This window comes from Musca domestica, unplaced genomic scaffold (assembly GCF_030504385.1).
Source record: "Musca domestica strain aabys unplaced genomic scaffold, Musca_domestica.polishedcontigs.V.1.1 138, whole genome shotgun sequence".
Lineage (NCBI taxonomy): Eukaryota > Metazoa > Arthropoda > Insecta > Diptera > Muscidae > Musca > Musca domestica.
In genome coordinates, this window is record NW_026712189.1 from 893,669 (window position 1) to 921,539 (window position 27,871).

Below are 27,871 nucleotides of genomic sequence, written 5' to 3' on the forward strand. Positions count from 1 at the left end.
GAACTTCGCTGGATCGACTCTAAATGTCCTGAAACGGATTTGTACAAAGAGACCTTATTTCGACGGAACACGTTGTGTTCGAATCAAGTGTCTTAATATGCCTCAGCCATATGTTTTCAAAATTCACTATGTTCTTAAAAATCCATAATTACTGGTAAGTTTCCCTTTCGTAAAAAAAAACATAAATAGTAGCTTTTTTAGTCCTATGAAAAAAATCTACGTAAATCGGTCTATTGGTCCTTAAAAATATTCATAAAAAATCCACGATCATATTTTTAAGTAAATTCACAATTATTCAAACGATATTCTAAAAAAATGCACGATTATTAGTCTTTTGGTCATACAAATAATGTTCTAAAAACCCTCCTCCGTCTATTATTAAAAATCCTCCATTCAACGAACATTGGTCTGTCGGTCCTTAAAAATATTCATATTGTTGGTCCTTTGAAAAAAAATTAAATAAATTCTCGATTATTGGTGTGTGTGGGTCTTAAAATATGTACGACTATATGTCTGTTGGTCCTTGAAAAAATATTCTTAAAAATTTTTTAATATTGTTCTTTTGGTCCTTGAAAACATTTGACTAAAAATCCATTACATCTTCTATTAGCCCTTAAAAATTATTTACAAAAATCCACGATTATTGGTCTGTTGATCCAAAAAAAAAATAAATAAATAATAAATAAATAAACTGTTGATCATCTGATCGTTTGGTCTTCAAAAATATCCCTCTATTCACTATCATTGGTTTGTGGTTCTTAAAAAAATATTCTAAAATAATCCGCGGTCTTTAGAACCTTGGTCCTAAAAATAATAATATCCTAGAAATAATATTATTAAGCAATCCACGATCTATAGAATCATGGTCTTTTAAAAATATTCTCAAAAAAATCAAAGATCTATAGGTCTGTGGTCCTTGAAACATATTTTTATAAATTTAAAAAAGCATTAATTGAAATTAATTAGTTTTGTGGTCCTCAAAAAATTTTTCTTCAAAAAACATAATAATTAATATGTTGGCTTTGTTGACCCTTGAAAAAATATTCTCTTGGTTCTGAAAAGAAGTTCTTAAAATATAAACGATTACAAGTCTTCTGATCGGTTGACCCTTAAAAAAATATTCCTTGAAGTCCACTATCATTAAGAAAATATTCTCAAAAAATCTACGATCTCTACGTCGGTGGTACTAGAAATAAAGCTGGTTCGTTGGCTTTGTTGGCCCTCAAAAAATTATTCGTAACAAGTAAAAAAGCAGTAAGTTCGGCCGGGCCGAACTTTGAATACCCTCCACCATTTAGAACGAATTAGAAAATTTAAAAAAAAAAATAAAATCCAATAAAAATTCTTTTAAAATCTTTAAAATATCTAATATAGGAAGGTGCCGATATATGGGGGGATATACGATATTGTGGACCTATAAAGACAAATCTATGTCTGCGTGTAAAGTACTCACAAGGAACTCCTTGTATGGATTTTCAGACAATTCTGTTGAAAAATGTGGGTAAAATCATCAAAATACCGAATATCGGGGGGTACCGTTACATGGGGGCTATACGATATCGTGGACCTGTATGGACAATTCTCTATCAGGGGGTGAAGTACTCACAAGGAACTACTTGTGTTAATTTTAAGACAATTCTATTGGAAAGCGTGGCGAACATCATCAAAATACCGAATATCGGGGGTTACAGTTATATGGGGGATATACGATTTCGTGGACCTATATAGACAATTCTTTTTGAGGAGGTAAAATGCCCACAAGGGACTCCTTTTGTGGAATTCCAGACAATTCCATTGAAAAATGTGGCTAAAATCGTCAAAATACCGAATATCGGGGGTACCGTTACATGGGGGCTATACGATATTGTGGACCTATATAGATAATTATTTGCTGAGGTATAAAGTACCCACAAGGAACTCCTTGTGTGGATTTTCAGACAATTCCGTTAAAAAATGTGGGTAAAATCATCAAAATACCGAATATCGGGGGGTACCGTTATATGGGGGATATACGATATCGTGGACCTATATAGACAATTCTTTTTGAGGAGGTAAAATGCCCACAAGGGACTCCTTTTGTGGAATTTCAGACAATTCTATTGAAAAATGTGGGTAAAATCATCAAAATACCGAATACCGTGGGGGTACCGTTACATGGGGGCTATACGATATTGTGGACCTATATAGATAATTATTTGCCGAGGTATAAAGTACCCACAAGGAACTCCTTGTGTGGATTTTCAGACAATTCCGTTAAAAAATGTGGGTAAAATCATCAAAATACCGAATATCGGGGGGTACCGTTATATGGGGGATATACGATATCGTGGACCTATATAGACAATTCTTTTTGAGGAGGTAAAATGCCCACAAGGGACTCCTTTTGTGGAATTTCAGACAATTCTATTGAAAAATGTGGGTAAAATCATCAAAATACCGAATACCGTGGGGGTACCGTTATATGGGGGCTATACGATATCGTGGACCGATATATCCCATCTTCGAACTTGACCTGCCTGCAGACAAAAGAGAGATCTGTGCAAAATTTTAGCTTCCTATCTTAATTCGTTTAGACTGTAGCGTGATTACAACACACGGACAGACGGACGGACAGGGCTAAATCGTCTTAGAATTTTACGCTGATCAAGAATATATATACTTTGTTGGGTCTAAAATGATTATTTCGATGAGTTACAAACGGAATGACGAACTTAATATACCCTCCATACCTTTTTTGGTGGAGGGTATAAAAACACCATGACCATTGGTCTGCTAATCCTTAAAAAATAGTTGGTCTGAAGGTCCAAACGGCCTGTAGTCCTAGAAATAATGTTCGTTGGATGACTTTCTTGGCCCTTGAAAAAAATAACCGCGAAAACACCACGACCTTAAAAGAATCCTTGACTGAAGGCCTACAGATCTTCTATAGACAAATAACAATTTAACAGTCTTTTCTCGACTGAAGCTCTTTTTTGCCTGTAATAGACAAAGGACCCTTAAGAACCCTTCTTCTATCTTCAGGAGACTCATTTAATATATTCAGTCTGTTCTGGTTCGTTGGCCTTGTTGGTTCTTGAACAAATGTTCGTAAAAATACCATGACCGTTGCTCCTTAAAAAATAGTTGGTCTAAAGGACCTTAACTGATGGTCTACAGAAGACCTTTACTCATGAAAATAATCTCAAAAATCCTAGATGCTAGAAATAATGTTCGTTAGATGGCTTTGTTGTCCTTGAAAAAAGTAACCGCAAAAACACCACGATCTTAAACAAATGTTTGGTCCTAAGGTCGTAGAATGAAGGCCTACAAAAGACCTTTGCAAGGTGTTCAAAAAATCCACGGTCTATATGCTTGTGGTTCTAGAAATAATATTCGTTGGTTGGCATTGTTAGCCCTTGAAAAATTTTACCTTAACCGACCTTAATTTTTTTCCTTCTATCTATAAAATACACATCGAAAGTCAAAGGCCTCTAACGGGTGTTCTACGGAAAAAAATATTTTAAATGTCTTTAGACAGAAAGCGTTTCAAAGCTCTTTTGTAGGCAATTAACCTTTAAATTATTTTCCATATACAGAAGTCCTGTTTCACAGTTCAATGATTATTATTAGTTATTCCAGAGATAAATTATTTTTCAAAGCTCTTCTAAAGATAGAAGACTTTTCATAGATCTTCAAAGATCTTCTTTTATAAACGGAAAACTTTTCAAAGCCCTTCTATAGACAAATGACTCTCAAAATCGTAGAAGACATAGAAGAGCTTTCAAAGCTATTTAATAGATAAAACATGTTTCAAAGCTCTCATATAAGGGCTTTCAAAGCTCTTTTGTAGACAAAAGACCTTTAAATCTCATTTATGAAAAAAAAACAAGAAAAAATGCTGTAAGTTCGGCCATTTGGGGGCTATACGAAGACGTGGACCTGCACAGATAATTTTCTGTCTTAGGCTGTAGTATCCTTTAGATATGTGAAAAATCATAATTTTCCTCATGGCACAAAGTTTCCTTGACCATGCCGTTACTCAAAACTTTATCTGACGCGTTTTGATTTGTTCTGCAGCCCGTGTATTGAGGTTATTTCTAGCCTTCCCATAGAAATCTAACAGCGACCGGCCACATCTAATGACCATCTAGGGTCATTGTAACGATTTTTGGTCAAATCTAACATTCCACCAATGCTAAGTGCAGAAGACGACGACGGCGACAACAACAGCATTCGCCAGCGGTCAGAAGAAATCATTTCACAGAGGCTGTTGGTTGGTTTTACGAAATTGGTGGCCTGCCTTTCTTTGTTCACTTTTGGGATTGAAAAAAAAAACGTAAACAAGCAACACGTTTCACTACCAAATATGAAGATGGAAACACAAAATATATATGCTACACACACTCCGCTTCGATGCGTTGTTAGAAAATGCTGTCCATGACCAAACACAGTCAGACCAACTTACTTTGACTCTCTGTTGTCTCTTGGCTGGTTGGCTGGCTGGCTGGCTGGCCTTCAATCAAAACAAAGAAATAGAAATAACAATTCCCGGCTACACAGCAGCAACTGCAACAACACAACAAATGGACAAATTGTTTTATTTGCAAATATGGAGGGGGGGAATCGATAGAGAACAAAGATTGTGGCCACTGGCAGCCACCATCTCATTCTTTCCATGCAACCAGTTGTAGACACTTTAAAATGAAGGAAAATTTCCCAACCCACTTAAAATGGTCAAAAGCGAAAAATGTTGATATTTTTTTTAGCTGTAAATTAAAAAAGTATGTTTCAGATTCTTGGAATTATTTATTGGACATTTACATTTAGTTTGAAAGGAATCTGGCTGTGATCATTCATTCCGAATAGTTATTGGATGAAAAATATAAATCGAAGGGAATATTGAACAAAAGTCGAATGCTAATTGAAAGAAGCGAACAATGAACAAGAATATTGAATAAAAGCTGAATGCCATTTCAAAGAAATGAACAATGATTAAGTTAGAAAGTATATATAGACATTTATCCTGAGGGACGCCCGGAGACGGTGGAGGAATATATATTTAAAAAAAAAAACTCTTAAAAAAATCTTATTATTGAAAAAATATTTAAAAAATTTAAAAATCCACAATTGTTAGTATGAATGCCCTTGAAGGGGTGCGGGAGTGAAGTTCCTCCCTGTTTTGACACTTTTACCAAAAAATATTGTTTATGGGAGATTTCCATCCATAACATATACGTACAGGGTTGTCCATATGTGACGGACCCATGTGTATACCCTACACCACCAGGTGGTCAGGGTATTATGTCTTTGTGTATTTGTTTGTAACAGGCAGAATGAAACGAGATAAACCCATAGTTCCTTTTGATGATCTGCATAGAATCACATTCTGAGTCGATTTATGCATGTTCGACTGTCTGTCCGTCCGTCTGTCCATGTATTTTTTGAACAAAGTACAGTTCGAATTTATTACCCGATCCAGATGAAATTTTGCACAAATTATTTGTTTGGCCCAAAGACGAACCCTATTGAAATTGGAGATAATCGGTCAAAATTTAGATATAGCTCCCATATATATCTTCGTCCGATTTGCCTTTTATTGTGCACCAAACGTGTAATATCAGCCCGAATTGTATGGAATTTTGCATATACACACAAATTAGGCCTGAAAATATGTATGCCTAATTTGATCGAAATCGGTTCAGATATAGCTATAGCTCCCATAAATATTGTTCATCCGATTTGTTATTTTTGTTCACCGCCGCCGTAATATGCACTCTGCAACAACAATATTTGGGGAAATATATCAAATACAGCTCAGAAATACATTTGCTAAATTATATCTAGATCGGTTCAGATTTGGATATAGCTCCCATATATAACTTCGTCCGATTTCCTTTTTATTGTGCACCAAACGTCTAATATTTGTCCAAATGGGATGGAATTTGGCATATACGGCCTAATAGAGTCTAGAAGCTAGTATGTCAAATTTGGTGCAGATCGGTTCAGATATAGCTATAGCTCCCATATATACTGTTCATCCGACTTGTTATATTTGTTACCCACAGCCGTACTATGCACTCCGTAACAACGATATTCAGGGAAATATATCAAATACAGCTCAGAAATATCTTTGCCAAATTTTATCGAGATCGGTTCAGATTTGCATAAAGCTCCCATATATATCTTTATCCGATTTCAAATTTATTGTGCACCAAATGGGCAATACAATTCCGAATTTAAAATATACAAATGCTGCGGCATATTTAGTCCTTTGAACTATAAATTATAATTATAATCATAGCGTGAATGACTGAATTCTCCCATAAAAACTTTTAATTGTTATGTGGAGCTCTACTAAATTAGCAAAGTGGTGTAGGGTATCATAAAGTCGGCCCCGCCCGACTTTAAGACTTTCTTTACTGTTTTTTTTTTTTTTTTGGGCCCATTCCAATCGACGAGGCTTGTCCGCAGGCAACATTCTTTGCGTCAATTGAATTTTGTACGGGAACAAATGCAAATCACTGCGAATAATCCGTTGTAAAGTGGACCGAGCCATGCCCATCTGCTGAGAACGGCGTTTTTAGGATGTTCTTGGGGACCTCTCAACACTGGCTCGTACGGCAGCGATATTCTCGGCCGATCGCTTTGGTCGACTTTTATATGGCCTCTTCGGATTAGAAAGAGCCTTACCAGTCGAAAATTTTTCGTATAAACGCTTAATGGTGTTCTTAGAAGGCGCACTTCTCACATTTTTTAATGTTTTAAAAGCACGTTGAGTTTTCACAATTGATTTCTTCTGTTGAATGTAAATTTAAACTATTTCGCGTGGCGTGTATTGGTTCACGGTAAAAATCTGCTTGGACTGACGCTTCGACGCGGTAAGTCATTAAGCGATGTGACATCTCTGTTAAAAGTTATGGCGTTGCCAGATGGGTCCGTCGAATATGGGCAACCCTGTACGTACATATTAATGTGGATGAGGATGGAACTTTCTATCACTATTTCAAATATACGATATATACTTAGACTTTTGGCCGAAAACCTTTTTAAAGTACTTCTATACGTTGGTAATGCAGAATCAAATCAAAATATGTCAAAAATCACCTACGTTCGGACGAGCCGACCTTTTAATACCCTCCATCATTTGGACGAAACTTAAAAAATGTAAAAAGAAATCGTCGAAGGATACTGTCTAGATGAAGACCGTTGCATTGGGGTATACGAAGACCTACATACTTAATTTTTTGTCATAGGCTGTGGTGCCCATTAAGATCTTCCTATACACAATTTGAAACAATTCCGACCTATATGTCGGTAAAATCATGAAAATACAGAATATTCAGAATTATCGTTATGTGGGGGGGGGGGCTATACGAAGACGTGAACCTGCATAAGTAATTTTTTTGTCAAAGGTTGTAGTACCCATTAAGATCTTCCAATACAAAATTTGAAACAATTCCGGTTTATAATGTCGCTAAAATCATCAAAATACCGAATATCGGGAGGTATCGTTATATGGGGGCTATATGAAAATGTGGACCGACATGACTCATTTACGAAATTAATCTACCTTGTGGCAAAATACACATGTGTGCAAAATGTTAGCCTCCTATCTCAATTCGTTTGAAAGATATCCTGATTACAACAGACAGACCTCGCCATATCGAAAATTTTACGCTAATCAAAAAACATATATATTTTATTGGGTCTGGCATGAGTATTCCGAGGAGTTACAAACGGAATGACAAGGTTAATATACCCTTCCTAGTATTGTGGAGGGTATAAAAATTCTAAACGAAAATATCGCTATATATTTTTGCCGACTGCCGAATGAAACGATAGTAGTGCCATCTAGTATTGGTTAGTGCCACGAAAGTAGCATTTTAGTCAAGTCTCATTTAGTACATGATGGTTGTCTAGACTACTCATTACACATCGAAACAGCATGTTTCGTATCGCAAGGGGTGACTCACATAACGTTAGAATTCAAATGTATTGTTGGTTCAAAAAATATTTTCAAAAATCTTAAAAATGCCTACGATTGTAGCCGTTGTAGTAGGGTCTTTACGACGACGTGCATCTGCATTGGCAACTTTTGTTAAAAACCATTACAATATTAAAATGCGAAACTTGAAAAAAAACTTTTTCTGTCTTAGGCATTACGAACTTCAAACACAAAATTTAAAACTATTTCGGTAAATAATGTCGCTAAAATCATGAAAACACCGAATATCGGAGGGTACCGTTCTATGGGGGCTATGCGCAGACGTGGATCTGCACCGACAATTTTTTCGTCTTAGGCTGTTGTATCCATTACGAACTTCACACACCAAATTTGAAATAATTCCGGTGAATAATGTCGCATAAATCACCAAAATACCAAAAAAGTGAGGTACAATTCTATACCAAAAGTCCTGCAGACATAATACACATTTGAGTACAGGGTTGCCCATATTCGACGGACCCCGAAAACAAATTCTTCAGAAAATCGATTGTTATGCGACTTGTGTGCGGTGGAGCGCCGTCTTGTTGAAACCAGAACTGCCTCACACGCTTTCGACGAATAATTGGCATCACAAAATTGGTCATCATGTCGCGATAACGCTCCTGATTGATGGTAACAGCATGGCCATTTTCATTTTGGAAGAAAAATGGCCCAATGACCGTTTTCGCACTAACGCCGCACCAAACTGTGACTTTTTCGTCATGAAGAGGCACTTCTTGAATCTCCTGAGGATTTTCAGTGGCGTAAAAACGGCAATTTTGCTTATTTACGGTCCCATTCAATGTGAAATGGGCTTCATCGGACATGATAATTTTGTTCCAAAATTGCTCGTCATCTTCGGCCATTTCGATGACGCTCGCGTGGCGTGTATTGGTTCATGGTAAAAAACAGCTTGGACTGACGCTTCAAACGCGGTATGTCATTAAGCGATGTGACATCTCTGTCAAAAGTTATGGCGTTGCCAGATGGGTCCGTCGAATATGGGCAACACTGTACAATTTTATTAACCTACTGCATTTCGTTCGCAAGCTAAAGTGATTTCCACCTACGGACGGACATCGCTAAGTCGACATAGAATTTTATGCTGATCAAGAATATATATACAGGGTGAGATTAAAAAACTGCAACCAACTTCAGACTGCTGGCATTTCTAAGCTACTCGTCCGACAGCTGTTAAAATTATTCCAGTGACAGCTCATTATATTGTTTACAAGCGTACAAAAGCATTTTGGTGAGAGTTTTTCAGGAAAAAAAGTTATTCGTGATGGAATTCAAGCGTGATAGTGTGGTTTCTTTATATTTGGCTGGAAAACCACAAGTGGCTATCGTTAGGGCACTCCAGCAATTAAATGTGAATAAATCTTTTGTGTGTCGTACCATCGCTCTTTACCGTGATACCGACGTAAAGGAAGTGGACTGAAGAAAACAGCAACATCAGCAGAAATTATTCGAAAAGTAAAGAAGCGACTTGATCGAAACCCGTTGCGTTGCAGTGGCCGAAAAATGGAAAAATAGCCAAAAAGAAAATAGACTCAAAAGAGCTAAAGAGTTGCTTTGCCTGGTCGAAAGTGGTGAACTGCCGAATTTGCTTTTCTCCGATGAGAAAACAATCGTTGCCCAGCAGTTTGTAAACAAACAAAATGATCGTGTTTACTTGCCAAAGGGGTCCGCTGAAAATGTGCATCTGGGGTCACCAGAACTCAAGCGCCGGTGATAGTATGGGCCGCCATAACAGCCGATGGTCACTCCCCGCTCGTATTAATCGACCGCGGCATCAGAATAAATACCGAATATTATCGCGAAAATATTCTGGAGGGCGTATTAAAGCCCTGGGCATGCAAACATTTGGCCGCAAACCTTGGACATTCCAACAGGACTCAGCACCATTGCACACAGCACGCGCCACCCAAGAATGTTTACAAAATGAGGTTCCTCCCTTCATTTCCAGCGCACAATGGCCACCTAAATCTCCGGATATTTGTGGGGTCTAAAATATATATATTTCGAGGTGTTACAAACGGAATGACAAACTTAATATACCCTACATGCTATGGTGGAGGGTATAAAAACTAAAGGACCTAATAAAAAATAGTCCACAAGAAGAATCAAAGTATTTCATTTTCTTTATTTGCAGCTAAAATCAGTAAAGAAAGTCTTAAAGTCGGGCGGGCCGACTTTATGATACCCTACACCACTTTGCTAATTTAGTAGAGCTCCACACAACAATTAAAAGTTTTTATGGGAGAATTCAATCACACACCCTATGATTATAATTATAATTTAAAGTTCAAAAGACTAAATATGCCGAAGCATTTGTATCTCTTAAACTCGGACTTGTATTGCCCATTTGATATATATATGGGAGCTATATCCAAATCCGAACCGATCTCGATAAAATTTAGCAAAGGTATTTCTGAGCTGTATTTGATGTATTTCCCCAAAAATTATTGTTACAGAGTGTATATTACGGCTGCGGAGGACTAAAATAACAAATCGGATGAACAATATATATTGGAGCTATAGCTATATCTGAACCGATTTTGATCAAATTTGCCATACTTATTTTCAGGCCTAATTTGGTTATATGTGCATACTATTTGGGCTGATATTACACGTTTGGTGCACAATAAAAGGCAAAGCGGACGAAGATATATATGGGAGCTATATCTAATTTTTTACCGATTATCTCCAATTTCAATAGGGTTCGTCCTTGGACCAAACAAATGATTTGTGCAAAATTTCATCTGGATCGGGTAATAAACGGAGACGGATGGACATGCATAAATCGACTCAGAATGTGAGAGACATAATACCTGACCACCTTGTGGTGTAGGGTATATAACAACATCAGAAGTTTACTTTTACGCCACCTTGTACCATATACAGGGTTGCCCATATTCGACAGACCTTTGGGCCCATTCCAATCGACGAGGCATGTCCGCAGGCAACATTCTTTGCGTCAATTGAATTTTGTACGGGAACAAATGCAAATCAATGCGAATAATCCGTTGTAAAGTGGGCATGGCTCGGGCCCAACTGCCGAGAACGGCGTTTTTGGGATGTTCTTGGGGACCTCTCAACACTGGCTCGTACGGCAGCGATATTCTCGACCGATCGCCTTGCTCGACTTTTATATGGCCTCTTCGGATTAGAAAGAGCCTTACCAGTCGAAAATTTTTCATATAAACGCTTAATGGTGTTCTTAGAAGGCGCACTTCTCACATTTTTTAATGTTTTAAAAGCACGTTGAGTTTTCACAATTGACTTATTGTAAATTTCAACTATTTCTGAGCGCTTGCGTGGCGTGTATTGGTTCATGGTAAAAATCTGCTTGGACTTGCGCTTCAAACGCGGTATGTCATTAAGCGATGTGACATCTCTGTCAAAAATTATGGCGTTGCCAGATGGGTCCGTCGAATATGGACAACCATGTAAAGGTTATATCTACTAAAACCGATGGGTACTGAAATGGAGAAAGATAAACCCTCCATCCATGGTGGGCTATTAAAACTATCCATACTCACACATTTAACAAATCGAATTTTAAAAACCCCAATATTTAATAAAAACACAAGTGTATTTTTGTTGTTGTTGTTGCTTGTTTTCTTTCATCGTCTTAGTTTGTATCATTTCCATAACTTTGTGTATATTTTATTAGTTTAATTCATTAATTGTATATATGTATATACAATATTTTGCCTATAGTCTAAATATATATATATTTATATAGATATATAAATATAATTTTTATTAATAATATTTTGCCTTTTATTCTTTTGTTTGGTTGTTGTTTAAATAAATATGCAGTTAGTGTTGTTACTGTAGTTGTAAATTTTATACAGTTCTTAATGATAATAGTAGTTATCGATAGTAAGTTTATCGTAATTATACATATATATAGTTTATATTTTATATGTATGCATGTGTGTGTGAATGAATGAATTTATGCCTTTAGGTAAATATTTTATTTAACCATGTATGTATAGATATAGTTGTAAATCTTAATTTAGTTATATTATTACTGTGTTTTTTTTTCTTGTTTTTCTTACATTAATCTAATAACATTTCTTTTTTTTTTTTGAATTGAATGTTATTTTGTTTCTCTTTTTCTGTATTGCACCATTATATTTCGGAAAATTTTACAATAAATATAAGTTGTTTTTTTTTTAATTTTAAATATAATTTATATTTAATTTTCTTAATAAGGTGTATATTTATTTTATATATAGAGCTTGTAACGAGTGATAATTCAATGTTTATAATGTATTGTTTTGTAAATATAATTTATATACAAAAATATTATTTTTTTATTGCACTTTAACTCAAATATCGACAAGTGAGATAAAGAGTAAAATAAACTTTGAAAAGAGAGCTCCTGGGTTTAAATATCTATTTTGAGGATGTGAGAATGAAATGACCATCCTGAAGAACTAAAACTAAATAATAGGAAATGTCCTTGTCCCAAGAAATTAATTTTATATTTTTAGAAATATTTATTGATAATAAAATAACCGATTATGAGCTTCAGTATTCAATTTGAAAACCCAATGAGAAAACATATTTGTTAGAATTATTTTTTTTTGGTTTTGAAAAAAGTTATTTGTTTTCAACCAAAATATAGGATATCAGTTAGAATGGATATACATTTCTCTGTTTTAAAAACTCTTCTCATTTATATTCTCTCTCTTTACCCACATTTTCACCTCGATTTGCATATGGCTCTACACCGCAATCGATATTTGAGCGTACACTACTACTCTGACGAAACATAAACCGCTTTTTTTTAGGTCCTTAAATCGTATACAATGTTTGTTGTTTTTTCATATCGTTTTTTTTTCTCAGTGTTTAGTTTACTTTTTAAATTTTCTTAATTATAATTATTAATATTAAGCACCTTGTTAAATTCCAACAATCCTATAGCAAAACTGACTGTATCCCTAAACATTACGCATAATATCCTTCGAACTTTTATTTTCGTATATACAATAAAAAATATTTGTAAAGATTTTATTTTAGGAGTTGTTCAACTTAATTTGATTAAAAACAAATTGAAGAATATATATATAAAAATATACACGCAGAAAAATACACGTTCGAAATAGTATGTATATATTTGGGGCTGCTTGCTATATATTTGGATGCAAACATATCATTCGACATGGGGGTAATGCCATCTGGCACGACTTTTGGGTTATTAGTTCCCTAACAACAAAGCCCGTCTAGCTATGTCGATGAGAACCTAAATTTAAGTGCGTGGGTTTATGTATCAAAATACATATTGGGCGCCATACAGTAACTGAGCCTTCAGCCTCCGTGTTATTGGTTGCCCGCAACATAGCTCGGCTAGTTCAGTCGGTAAAACATGAGAATGTTGTTTGAAGGTATATTAATTATTAACTAACGTTTTGATGGCATACAGTAACAGATCAAAATTTTATTGAGCGCCATACTGTTACGGGACCGGTATTCAGTTTGGGGGGATTGTGCCTTCTGCATCGGTTTTCGGGTTATTGGTGCCACCGCAACAACTCCCGACTAGCTAGCTAGTCGATGGAGTATTAGAATCGTTCTTCAGCTTAAATCCATGCAAATTTAAACAAATAAAATAAAAAATATTAAGTTCGGCCTGGCCAAACTTTTAATACCCTCCACCTTAGGGTAAAAGAAACATTAGAAGAAATGTGGCGAATATCGGGAGGTACCGTTATATGGGGGCTACACCAAAACGTGGAACGTGGACGTGAATTACAATGTTTCGCCACACGAACAAGGACCCATTATGACCCACAAATACCAATTTTTAGACAAATCAGTGAAAAAATGTGGCTAAAAACTAAAATACCGAATATCGGGAGGTACCGTTATATGGGGGCTATACCAAATCATGAACCCATACATGCAATGTTTCGCCACGGGAGCTGGAACCCATTATGACCAACAAATACCAATTTTCAGACAAATCCGTGAAAAAATGTGGCAAAAATTATCAAATTACCGAATATCGGGAGGTAACGTTATATGGGGGCTATACCAAACCATGGACCCATACATGCAATGTTTCGCCACCGGAGCTGGAAACCATTATGACCCACAAATACCAATTTTTAGACAAATCCGTTAAAAAAATGTGGAAAAAAAATAAAATACCGAATATCGGGAGGTACCTTTATATGGGGGCTATACCAAAACGTGGACCTATACATGCAATGTTTTGCCACACGCACAGGGACCCGTTATGACCTACAAATACCAATTTTCAGACAAATCCGTGAAAAAATATGGCATAAATCATCAAAATACCGAATATCGGGAGGTACCGTTATATGGAGACTATACCAGAACGTGGACCGATATAACTCATTTTCAATACCAACCATCCTAGACACAATGCAAATTGCTCTGCCAAATTTTGGCGCTCTACGTCAAATAATGTGGGCTGTATCGTGATTTCAACACACAGACGGACAGACAGACAGACAGACAGACGGACATTGTTATATCGTCTAAGAATTTTATGCTGATTATGAATATATATACTTTATGGGGTCTAAGATGAATATTTACAAACGGAATGACAAAGTTAATATACCCTCCTTTCCAAGGTGGAGGGTATAAAAATAACCAACCCAATGTTAAGTTACCTTTCTCTTTGTGTCCTTACCTATCTAAATAAGACCCATCCATATAACCCAATGTACGAGTTTTACAACAATAGCGGATATTTATAAATAAATTTTCTTCTAACAGCGATCTAAAGCATTTAAAGAAATTGAATTTGATATATTAAGAGCGCGATATGGATAGCGATCCTCCAGCAAGGACAACTAATCGGAACCGCTTTCACATTTCCTCGAGATAGAATTCATTAACCGATCTATGTAGCTTTCAGGTTATGTTTATTCATTCGTCCAATCTATTGCGATACATCCGATTTGGTCCCAACTTTATATTTCTGTCAAAAGTATATTGCATTTTAAGTCGGGCACTATAGAACCAAGTCCTCGTATAAACTTAAAATCAAAAGTTTCTACCAAAACATTCCTCATATCAAAAAGAAATTGATGGGGAAATTTGCGGTATCTATTTAGATTACTTTGCGAAAAAAATTAAAACTTCGTTCGCATGTGTTCTCTTTTTAGCTCTACTTTCAAAACCAATGGATTTTTATATCTCCTTTTGGAAAAAAAAAACAAGTAAAAAAGCTGCAAGTTCGGCCGGGCCCAACTTTGAATACCATCTACCATATTAGAACGAATTTGGCATTTTCAAAAAGCCAAAAAACCGTTAAAAATTCCTTTATACTCTTAAAACTACCGATGGGGGCTATACGAAAACGTGGACCTGTATAGACAATTTTCTGTTTTAGGCTTTAGTATCCATTTCGAACTCCAAATAAATTAAACGGATGAATATTATCGCTAAAATCATCAGAATACCGAATATCGGGAGGTACCATTATATGGGGGCTATACAAAGGCGTGGATCTGCACCGACAATTTTCTGTCATAGGCTGTAGTATCCATTTCGAACTTCAAATACCAAATATGAAACTTTTCCGTTGAATATTATCGCTAAAATCATCAAAATGCCGAAAAGCGGAAGGTACCGTTATATGGGGGCTATACGAAGGCTGTAGTATCCATTTCGAACTTCAAATACCAAATTTGAAACTTTTCCGATGAATATTATCGCTAAAATCATCAAAATACCGAATTTCGGGAGGTACCATTATATGGGGGCCATACAAAGGCGTGGATCTGCAACGACAACTTTCTGTCATAGGCTGTAGTATCTAGTAAGAACTTCAAATGCCAAATTTGAAACTTTTCCGATGAATATTATCGCTAAAATCATCAGAATACCGAATATCGGGAGGTACCATTATATGGGGGCTATACAAAGGCGTGGATCTGCACCGACAATTTTCTGTCATAGGCTGTAGTATCCATTTCGAACTTCAAATACCAAATATGAAACTTTTCCGTTGAATATTATCGCTAAAATCATCAAAATGCCGAAAAGCGGAAGGTACCGTTATATGGGGGCTATACGAAGACGTGGATCTGCACCGACAATTTTCTGTCATAGGCTGTAGTATCCATTTCGAACTTCAAATACCAAATTTGAAACTCTTCCGGTGAATTATGTCGCTTAAATCACTAAAATACCGAAAATAGGGAGGTACCATTATATGAGGGCTATACCAAAACGTGGACCTAAATGGCCCATTTTCAATACCAAGATTCCGGCAGACATAATATATATTTGAGCAAAATTCTATCAACCTACTTCATTTCGTTCGGAAGCTAAAGTGATTTCCAAGTCGACATAGAATTTTTGTGTTGATCAAGAATATATATATATATATATACTCTGTGGGGTCTGAAATGTATGTTTCGAGGTCCATGGATGGCCTAATAAATAGAGACTCTATTTTTCTCGAAGAGAATACCGAATGTGAATTTTCAAGAACAAAGATTTTTTTCGAAAAAAAAAAAAATATTTAAAATTTTAAAACTAAAATAAAAACCAAAATTAACAAACCTTTTGTTTAAATCCAATTGTGGCCAATTAAAACAACAAATAAATTTCATTTTTGTTGTTCTTTGTTTGTTTCAAATTTAATTTAATAGGTTTCAAAAATTCCAATTAAACGAAATTTTTAATTTAGAATTTTTTTTGTTTTGTTTTGTTTTAGATAAATGTAAATTTAAAATTTAGTATACATAAAAATTATTTTTACTAATTTGTAAGATGCTTTAGAAGTTATGTTCTCTTTCCTTATTTTATTAAGTATACCAGCGCAGTTGTTTTATTTATTTATTCTGAAAAAAACATTTTCAGCAAGGTTTTTGGTTTAAAATTCTTTTAATATGTTTCTTAGATAATAAAATAAAATTTTAAAAGAAAAAAATATTTTTTTGTAAAATTCTTTTAATATGCTTATTAGATAATAAAATAAAATTTTAGAAGAAAAAAAATATATACTGGTAGGGTAGAAGAATGTAGGTGAGCGATTTTTAAAGAAACTAAAATCATGAAAAGGAAAATAAAAAGAAATGTTATCATTCATAGCCACCGCAATTAAAGAATTATACTAAAATGTTCCTAACGGCTTCATGGTTTGGTGGCCCTACTTTGACATTTTATTGACCAGAAAAATCCCATATTCAAATTCAACTGGAAGTAATGTTGAAAAATTCAGCCAATATCTATTGAATATTAATAAAGGAGGAATATATTGAAATTACTAAGATCTCTACAGAGTGATATGAAAAAACTCCAACCAAATTCTGACTGCTGTCGTTTCTAAGTCATTCGTCCGACAGCTGTTAAAATTACTCCAGTGACAGCTCATTATATTGTTTACAACCGTACAAAAGCATTTTGGTGAGAATTTTCCCTACAAAAAAAGTTATTCGTAATGGAATTCAAATGTGATTTATTTATATTTGGCTGGAAAACAACAAGTGGCTATCGTTAGAGCACTCCAGCAATTAAATGGGAATAAACGTTTTGTGTCACGCTCCCTCGCTCGTTACCGTGATACTGGTAGCGTAGCCTGACGTAAAGGAAGTGGACTGAAGAAAACAGCAACATCAGCAGAAATGGTTCGAAAATAAAGAAGCGACTTGATCGAAACCCGCGTCGCAGTGGCCGAAAAATGGCTCCTGAGCTGAACGTATCCCAATATTCCATTCGGCAAATTTTGAAAAATGAGATCAGTGTAAAGCCATTGAAATTCCAAAAAGTGCAAGAATTTACACCGCAACAGAAAGAAAATAGACTCAAAAAAGATAAAGAGTTGTTTCGCTTGGCCCAAAGTTGTGAACAGCCGAATCTCCGGATACCAATCCGTTGGACTATTGTGTCTGGAGTATTTTGGAAAGCAAGGTTGGCACTAAAAAAATACCAAAGTGTCGGTCACCTCAAGCAAGCGCTTCGCCGGGAATGGGTCAAAATACCGCAGAGCAATATTCTGGCAGCGTGTGACGGTTTCATTGGCCGTTTGAAGGTCATAATTCGTGTCAAACGTGGCCAATTTGAACAAATCTAAACTCAGGCCGACTATCACAAATGTATTTTTTCCTGCAAAATGTGAAAAAAAACTTCCAGATAAAAAACTTTCTGCGTAACTCCCTGTTCCCTGGCTTCTTTGTGGTCTTTGTAATGCAGATCCAGATTTCGCACTATTTCCTTTTTCCAAGGATCTTTGACTTATTCCGGTCTAAAAATACCGAATCGATAGGTCGTTGAACGAACTAGTCATCAGGATAATGCTTTTTATTTTTTTTTTTCTGCCGCAAAATGCTTTTAAGAATTCCCAAGGTAGCCGTTGAAAACTTCGAGCCCACACCCAATTAAATTCGAAAAAAAAAAATATTTTTCCAGAATTTCAAAGCACATGCCAGGTTAAGATTGGCATTTAAAAAAGATTTCGATTTTAGATTTTCGAATTTCCTACCAAAAACATAAAATGGCAACCCTAGTAATACGGCCATCAATGTCATGGACATTTAAAGCAAACACTGACCATCTAATAAAAAAATTAAAATGAAATAAAAGAAACAAAGATATTGGTTTGCAAAAAATTGAAATTCAAATAAGGTTTTATTTTTGTTGTTTTTTATGTTGGTTTTTGTTTTCATGGTGTGTGTGTGTGTGTTTTTAAAGTCTTTTTCTTAAATATCTCCAACAAAACAAATTGAAGGAAATATATATATATATAAAATTAAATTGTTATAGCTATTAGATACGAGGATTTGGGGGGAGAGAAACAAATAATAATGTAAGGTAGTAAATGTGGGTGTGAGTGCTGATCTCGATTTTCCATTTTTTCTTTCTTTCATTCTTCACATAAACATTTAAATTTTGTAATAATTAATATAAATATGAATAGCATAGGATTAAATTGATTTACAAACAAAAAAAATATAATAATTAATATAAATTTATAAATAAACGAAAAATAATATAACACAAAGAATAAGAGAGATAGAAAAAAGTTGGAAAACAAAACAAAAATAAGTTTAACACATTTCTGGGGTTTTCTTTTTTCAAGAAGAAGAAACAAAAAAAAACAAAACAAAATTGTTTCCTTTTCTATTTTTCAAATAAAACAAAAAATTAACAAAATGTGAAGGGGGCCTGGGAAAAAAGGGGAATTAAATTATATCGAATAAAGCCAAAAATATTTGTTTTATGTTTCAACAATTCACAGTACCAAAAAAGAGAGCTATTATTTGTTTAATTTATCCTTTTATCCATCTTCTTCTGTTTGTTTTGTTTCATCTGTTTCATTTCTCTTTTGTTTTAAATTAAAAATTAAACATAAATTAAATAAATTATTATAACTGTAAATGTGTTTTGGGATTTGGGGAGTTTTTTGTTTTGTTTTACGTTTTACAATTAAATTAAAATATATGCCTTGTATGTTTTTTTTTTGGTTTTAATTAGAATTAATTTTTGTTTAAATTATCAATTAAGGGGAGGTTTTTATACAAGTTTTTGTGGGGGAGGGGGTGATTTCAGAGGGATAAATGGTGCTGTCAGAATATTCAAAAGAAATTTACAACTTTTTTCGGAAAATACTCAAAATTATTGACTAATGCGATGAAATTAGTTCCGGTTTCTCGCAACACCATTTTCCTTCGAAGTTTGGGGGAGGGGGAGTGGTTTGGGGAAATATTTGTTTTATTTAAAATCTACACCTTACAAAGAGAGATGATGAATGGCCACAGCAAAAAGAATCCCTATTGAAAATTTTGTAAAAATGTTTTCAAAACGTTTCTTTTGCCGCCAATTTTTCTTCCCTCTACATAGATAATCCTTAAATGTAATAGTAGTTGGTTTCTTTTTCGATATTTTTCTGTGTGTGTGTATATATAAGTTTGTTTTTTCTGTGTGTATATAAGTTTCCTTCTTTTTCTTGGTTGTTGTTTATTTTTCTTATTCTTTGTTTATAAACTAATGTATTTTACGTAAATTTCTTTCAATATTTATATAAATTGTTTTATTAATTTCACTTTCATTTATGGGTTAGACAAATAATTTCATTTCAATCAAATAAATCCAAATCCATTCAGCCATAAACTGTTTTCAGTCTAAAGTCTAATTACTTGGATATTTTCAATGAATTGAAATTATTGTATTCGCCCGATGTAATTGTATTTAGATTAGTTTATTAATGTTACATATGCTTGTGTGTATATTTTCACCGTTTGTTTTTTCGCTAAATTTTTGCTAAATTGCTTAAACTTTAGAAGGTTAGTTGTGGTTTTGTTTTGTTTTTTTTTTTTTTTCATTTTCTTTTTAAGGGAGATATGAGGAAATTGTACAGAGGAGTAGGGGGTAAATGGATTATGTGAGGATATTCATGAGGGATGTGGGGGTTATTATTTAATATTTTAGTGATATAATTAATAAATACTTTCTAAGATAAATTATAATTACTTTTTTCGTTCTTATGTTTGTTTTGCAATTGAGACTATCTAGAGTTGGTTTGTTTTCTGTTTTTCTTTTCTCTTTTGTTTAGTAGCAATATTATTATTATAATTACTTTACTTCCTTTCAGCTAATTTCTTATATAATTAAGCTTATGTATGTTTATTATTAATAATTATATTTAATTTTATTACGAATATTATTATTACCAAAAAATAAAGAACTTATAAATGTAATAAAGTGGTGTTTTGTAAATAAATTATATTAGGTTTTCTTTTTTTAGTTGTTTTAAATAATTATGCTATAATAATATTTATAAAGTATAAAGGATTTTTGGGGGTTTTGTTTTGTTTTGTTTTCAATAGGTTTTGCGGTTTTGAACTAAAATTTGTTCTAAATAAAAAATTAAATTTAAATAATTTTTCTATGAGAGTTTAAGGGCTGGTATTTTCAGTTTTATTTTCTCAGTATAATTTATTATTATTATTTAGTATTTTAATAATTATTATTTTTATTTGTTGTTGTTGTTGTATATGTTGTGGTTTTCTTGTTGGTTTTATTCCATTTCACTTCCCATTGCTTATCGTTTTCGCTAAATGATTATCCTTGAGAGCCACCCACCCATTCCATCCATTTTCCTTATTAATTAATATTACTATTAGTAATTAAAAAAAAAAAAACAGCAAAGTCTATTTAATTTGAGGCCGTTTTCAATATTGTAAACGGCGCTGTCAGTAATGATGATGTCTTGTGGGCTATTGACGATGACGACGATATGGCTGAGGAGGTTTTCACTGCCACCGAACTCGTTGAATGACTGTGATGGTTATTGTTGTTATTACTATGGTTATTGTTATTCAGATTCATTGCCATTCTTGCATTGGAGTTGGTTGTATTGGAGGTGGATGATGACGAGGCTGTCGAACAGGACGATGAGGTGGATGGTGAGGAGGAAACAATACCAGCAGCAGCATTTGAATTTGAGGTATTTATTTGTTCTTTATAGGTAAGATGATGCATTTTCTCAATAGCTGCCACCCATTCAAGGCCGAAACCTTCAGGATCATCCAGATAATAGGTACGATTGGGCTACAAAGACAGAAAGGAAAAAAGTTCATTATTATTAAATTCATGTGATATTATAAAGATAGGCATGTCCAAAGGTCAAAAGAGATAAGATGAGAATGCTATCCCTTAAAAGTCTAAAAAACTTTGTATGGAGAACTAAATTTAAATAACGGAAAGTAATCTTTCAAAAAAGAGGAGTTGATTTTCTATATTCTTTTTCTAATTTTATATTATTGCATAATTCCACTTTTTCGATTTCGATGCAATCGATATTCATATTGTGCTTTGTATATCACGTGTTGTATGAATGACAACCTGATGTTTTGCTGTTGTTGTTATTTTTGTACTAATGAACTCGTTTTGCTTTCGCAGACTTTAATACGCCACTTGAGCAGACCACCGAAACGAATGCAAATCAGGCTGATGTGTTATTTCAAATAAATATAAATACTCTGGCCTTAAATATTCTTAGCAAATCAAACGGTGTTGAAGCGAACAATATTCAAAAAAAAAAAAAAAAAAAAAAAAAAAAAAAAAAAAACTATTTTTAGGACCAGTTTCAAAAATAGACAAGAAATTAGGAACTTCAATATTAAGGTTTTCATATGCGATATTCGAATATTCCAATGATAACAATTACTAAAAATATATATATGAATTATTGTAAAATTGTTTTGAAAATTGCATACTTTAAAAAACTAATTTTTGTGATTTGAAAATTTCTTGAAATCAAATTAAAAAAATGAAAATTTAAACTATCTCGTATCTTTTGCCGATCATCATGATAACTTGTCTCTTTCTCATAATTATATTCAACAAAGTGTGGCATTAATTCAAATATGTGAACAAAGTTATCAAACGAATAGAAAATATCGATAATGCCTGTCATCATGTGTTGTTGATATATTTTTGTTTTAAACTTCAGCAGTTATTTGTTTTCAATTTGTTAATAACAATTCTTAAATGAAATGCATGCTCAGTGCACATGTCTAGATTATCTCGTTATTTAGATTTTTTATTTTTTAAAACCAAACGATTCCAAAGAAAGTACCTTATCTAGATGATGTATACATTATTATTAAATTTAATTTGATACATTCCATACTGACTGAATTGTTTTATTTCTATTCTATTTTTTAAGAAAATGATTCATTTTCATCATTTTTTATTTATATTCGAAAAAAAGAGTATGACGTCACGGCAACGCTGAAGACCAATACAAATAGATAATTTGCACAACTCTTATTGATGATTATGTCAATGAGTGGGAGCATAATAAGTAACCACAATTGAAAGGCAAGTCAGCGAGAAAGGAAGAAGTGGCATAACAAAAAGAAATTCACATCACGTATGTGCTTGATTTAATTTTAGAAAGAAAAAAATTATAGATGAAAATAATTTCAGCATTTATGGGAAATTTGGTGCGTGTGTTCTTCTTCGTTGTGGTTTAATTTGTGGCAAATATTCCAGAATTATTTATTTTTAAAGTGCCATAAAAATTCCAAAAGAACAAGTCCATGAAATGCCAGGGAAGAATATTCAATCATATCTAAGAAAAGAGTGTGCAAATATTTAAAAAGAAATGGCAAATTTCTGGATTAAAAGATTTCTTTGAACACTCCTGAAAGAATTGAAAACTAATTTGAAATATACTTTGTTAATTTCTCAAATGAGCCCAAATGTTTGAAATTCATGGCCCTCCTTTAGCCTAATTTCTGTCCCTCAGTCATTCCAAAATACATAATACATGTCCTCCCATAAAGCCAACCAACTTACCGTATGCACAAAGAAAATTTTGAAATTTTTGGCTTCAGCACGCAATTCCGGACTCCAGGGAATTTCTCCCTTTTTCACCATCTGCACGGGATCGATATAGATGAGATGGGGTCCGGTGGTTAGCAAAAGCATGCGGCGTCTGGCAAACAGGCCTTTGCGTTTGTTGACAAAGCCTTTCTTTAAAATGACCTCACCCTCGGCGAAGACATGCCATTTGTCCGATTTTTGGGCCTCCAAACGTTTGTGTTTCTCCATGTCGGATAAATCAAAACTGTCTGCAATAGAAACAGATATTTTTTTTATTAATAACAGCTAAAATATGAATATAAATTTCACTTACTTTTTGCCGACTTTTGATAGTTGTTGGGTGTTGAGGGCTTTGGCTGTGTTGACGCTGATGTTGTGGAATTAATCGATTTGGGTTTACTGCTGGCCGAAGAGCCACCACTCATTTTACGTTCGTAGGTATCATCATCACTGATGCAACCCAATTCCTTGCCCAATAGCCGGGTCAATTGTTTGTCATCCAGGCCGGGTTCCAAATTGTCACACAACATAAACTCGTTCTCCTCCTCTCGCACCAGATCCGGCAAATAGGGTGATATGGCTGGTGGTGTTGTCTGGCGTACGGCCTCAAAATCAACATTTTTGAAGAAGGGATGGGAACGTATGCTATCATATTGCCCGCTGGTGTCTTGGGCACCCAAACGTTCGGCTGGATTCAGTTTTAGCAGTTTTTTGACTAGATCCTCGGCATCCTTGTCGAAACCTTGGGGAAAATCTAAATTGCAGGCAATGATTTCTTTGAATATGACATAGTCATTGGAGCCACGGAATGGTGGTAGGCCCGACATCATTTGATAGATGATACAGCCCAGAGCCCACAGATCGGCGGCGGGAGTGATTGGGGCATTTTGCAAGACTTCGGGAGAGACATATTGCGCTGTGCCCACAAAACTGCCACGACGTTTTCGATGATAACGAGGTGCTGGCGCCTGATGGCGTCTGGCACGCGGTGAATCGGTTTCACCACCTGTCTCAGCATCACCACAGCTACCTGATGACCCAGTCGATTCGTAATCTTCATCATCATCATTGTAATCATCATCATCACTGCGCATACTACCACCCGATTGACATCTGGCTTTTTTGGCTAAATCAATGCCGCCGGACAGCAGAAATTCCTGGGCCTGGGCCTTCTCCTCGGCCGACAAGATTTTCACCGAACCAAAATCGGCAATCAACGTATGCATATCCTCGTCCAACAATATATTCTCCGGCTTCAAATCGCGATGCACAATATTGCGTCGATGCATCTGCTCACAGGCTAATACTAATTCGGCAGCATAGTGGCGTGTTGAGTCGATATCGAAGGAACCAACTTTATTGATATATGGCAATAGATCACCATTTTTGGCAAAGGTCATAACAAAGTAGAGTGAACGGGCATCTTGGAAGGTGCAGGACAGATTCACAAAACCAGGAACATTTGTCAGTGTGTGCATAACCTCTCGCTCGCGACGGATGTATTCTTGTTTGTGTTCGCGTAAAATTAGGCGCTTTTCGCAGACTTTAACTGGAATAAAAGAGAGGGAGAGAGGAGAGAAATTGGTTAGTTATTGTTCAAAATTAATGAGAGGAGAATAATTATAGAGAATACTTTTTGTGAGAAAATTCGGGTAGTAATTAAGAAAGAGTTGTTGTTATTACAGCCTCCAGTTTTTGTTACAATACGGACTGGGTCGAGTTGAACTCGGCTCGATACCTGCTATTGTGAGAACGCCGTAAGTGACATATAAAATATTCTAAATTTCCAAAATAAAACAAAAGCTTTCAAAACAACAATCATCAACATGAAGAGAATTAAACAAACAATTGCAGCAGGACAAGATATGAATGAAAATAAGAAAAAAAAAGAAAACAGAATGACAGCTTTATTTAGCGGGATTTCTGTGCAGAATTTTGTTGTCCAGAGATTTTTGTCGCAAACAGAAAGTCGTCGTCGTTGCTGTCACACACAAATGGTGAATAAACTTTTGTTATACAGAGATTAAACAACCTTGAACTTAAGCAGAATCCCAAAATACAATAACAGTAAAAAAGCGACTTGTACAAAAAAAAATAAAATGATGATGATAAACAAAAATAATAACAACAACAGCAACATAATAAAACGGTGCAATACGATTGAAGTGAAATTTTTGTAACTAACATGCTTTGCAAATGGCTGAAGGGGCAGGGGACATATTATAACTCGTGTTTACTTTCCTCCTTCCCTTAGCAAATTAATAAATAAAAATATGAAAATGATAAGACCGACCATCATCATAAATTGATTGATTCTCAATAAAAACAAAATGAACGAACGAAAAACACTGATAAGAATGCTGAGACATGTTTAACAACAACGTTTTTTTAATATTTGTAAATATTTAAAAAAAAAATAATTTTTTGCCAAAATCAGCAACAACATTTCGAGGCACACACCCGTCTTCCCTCCTCTTCTCGTGTGTATGTAATTTGAATACAATGTTGTTTATCGCTTGTTATTTATTTAGTCATTGTATAAATCGCTAGTAATATTAGTGTGTGAATCAAACCATAACTTATTTGGGCGGAAGGTAAATAACCTCCAGGAGCTCACTTTTTGTTTGTCACTCAGAGGGGTTGTTCAACTCGTTACAATGTGAAAAATGTATAACAATTATCACCAAGTAATTTGTAATTTTCAATTTTGTTTTTTTCGAATTGGAAATTTTGGACATAAATAAAGATATCCCTCAAAATTTTTGTTAACATGAATTTTTGGCAAAAGTCCTTTATTTCAGTAGACTATAGATAAATACATGTATGTTGGGGGAAAAATCAAAAATTTCCCGTTTGGGAAATTCCTTTATTTCACTAAATTATAGATAAATACATGTATGTTGGGGGAAAAATCAAAAATTTCCTGTTTGGGAAATTTTTCGTTTTCAACGAAAAATAGTATTTTTCATCGAAACAAAATTGTGCGTGAAAAAAATTCATCTTCGGTCCGAAATGAAAATTTCCCTCAAGGGAATTTTTTTATGAATATTTCTGTTTTCAATGGAAACTGAATTTTTCCATCGCAAAATAAACAAATATAAAAATATATATTTTTTAATTTCCAATTGGAAATTTAAATATTTCAGTTATAATAAAAATTATTAAAAACAACATTTTTTTTAAATGTTTGTAATATTTGTTTTTTTTTTTTTATAAATTCAATTTTATTTCTAACATTTCCCAAACAATATTGAATTCCCAAAATTTGGCAAACATGAAATTAATACCAAAATTAAAAAAAATAAATAAACATAAATTTGAATGACATTTTCTTGCAAAAAACCTTGCCAACGAAATATGTACTATATCGTCAGGCGCCGTCGATCACAAGACTCATCGATGATCGTCGTCGACACAATAATACCACCACCTACTTTTTTCGCCACCTGTTACTAACCCGCAAAAAAAATATGTATACATGGAATAAAATAACACAACCGAACTATAAAAAACCTCTATTATCCAAAGAAACAACAACACCAAAGGCGGGGTCTTCTGCAAAATAAATTCATTGATATAATAAATATATAAATTCATAGATATATAAATTCATTGATATCATCTTTTCTTTTTCTTTGAAAACATAAACAGACAAAATTTTTGCCATTATAAACAAAACAAAAACATGTTTCCAGAGCAAGAGATATGAGAATTTTCCTAGCCCACCTTTCCAACTGGTAGGATACCAACCAAATTGAGACATTGTCCCCTTTTGATTTCCACAAAAAAATAAAAAAAAACATTTTGATGATAAACAAAAACACAAAAAAAAAAATAAAAAAAATAAAAAAATAAAAAAAATAAAAAAAAAAAAATAAAATAAAAAAAAATAAAATAAAAAAAAATAAAAAAAAAATAAAAAAAAATAAAAATTTACAAAACGTGTGTTATTGACATTTTCGTTGAAAGGTCTTAAACCCAAAGCAATTTAAAAAATAACTGAAATCTAATTTTATGCTTTGTTTACAAAATCTCAAATTAAGTGGCTGGAAATAAGCAAAAAATCGGGTTGTTTTTAAAAGAAAAACACGCATGAAAAATACAAACAAAAAATTACTACTCGTGTTAAATTTTTTTGCAATTTTTTTATTTTTGTTTTTGAAAGTAAATGTTAAATAAAAATGACCTTGAGTCAGCGGGGCCCACAAGAGAAAAACAAAAGTTTTGTTTTTAATAAAATTTTGCCTAACCTTGTGGTAATGACGAGAAAAATAGAGCAACGAAATGATATTTGAAAAATCCAAAATTGGTAATTTTATGGTTTTTTTTTTTGGGACTTGCCATAATTTTTATATAAAGCAAATAAACATGGTGAGATGAAAAAACTGCAACCAACTTCAATTTGGCCGAAAGTGGTGAACTTGCTTTCATTCAATAAAATTAAAAAAATTAAAATTATAGCGTTTGACTTTTGTATACCCATGTAAATGGCAAAAAAGAAAGAGTTTTACTATTTTTTTTTTTTTAAATAATTCAAATTGTTTTGTAGCATTGTAAAGTAGATGGCTCAAA

The 27,871-nt window shown here is 33.9% G+C and overlaps 1 protein-coding gene across 4 annotated transcripts in view; it reads right to left on the reverse strand.

Moving 5' to 3' along the window:
• Positions 1 to 18,561: 18,561 nt before the first annotated feature.
• LOC131801024 (3-phosphoinositide-dependent protein kinase 1-like) overlaps positions 18,562 to 27,871 on the reverse strand; it is a 63,835-nt gene continuing 54,525 nt past the window's right edge. For all 4 annotated transcript variants that reach the window (XM_059118961.1, XM_059118962.1, XM_059118964.1 and 1 more), the window contains exons 4-6: positions 23,613 to 24,848; positions 23,273 to 23,547; positions 18,562 to 21,517 (exon numbers count right to left, since the gene is read on the reverse strand). In XM_059118961.1, coding sequence (XP_058974944.1) covers positions 21,122 to 21,517; positions 23,273 to 23,547; positions 23,613 to 24,848 — 1,907 coding nt within the window. In that variant the 3' untranslated portion in view covers positions 18,562 to 21,121. The remainder of the gene's footprint in view (positions 21,518 to 23,272; positions 23,548 to 23,612; positions 24,849 to 27,871) is intronic.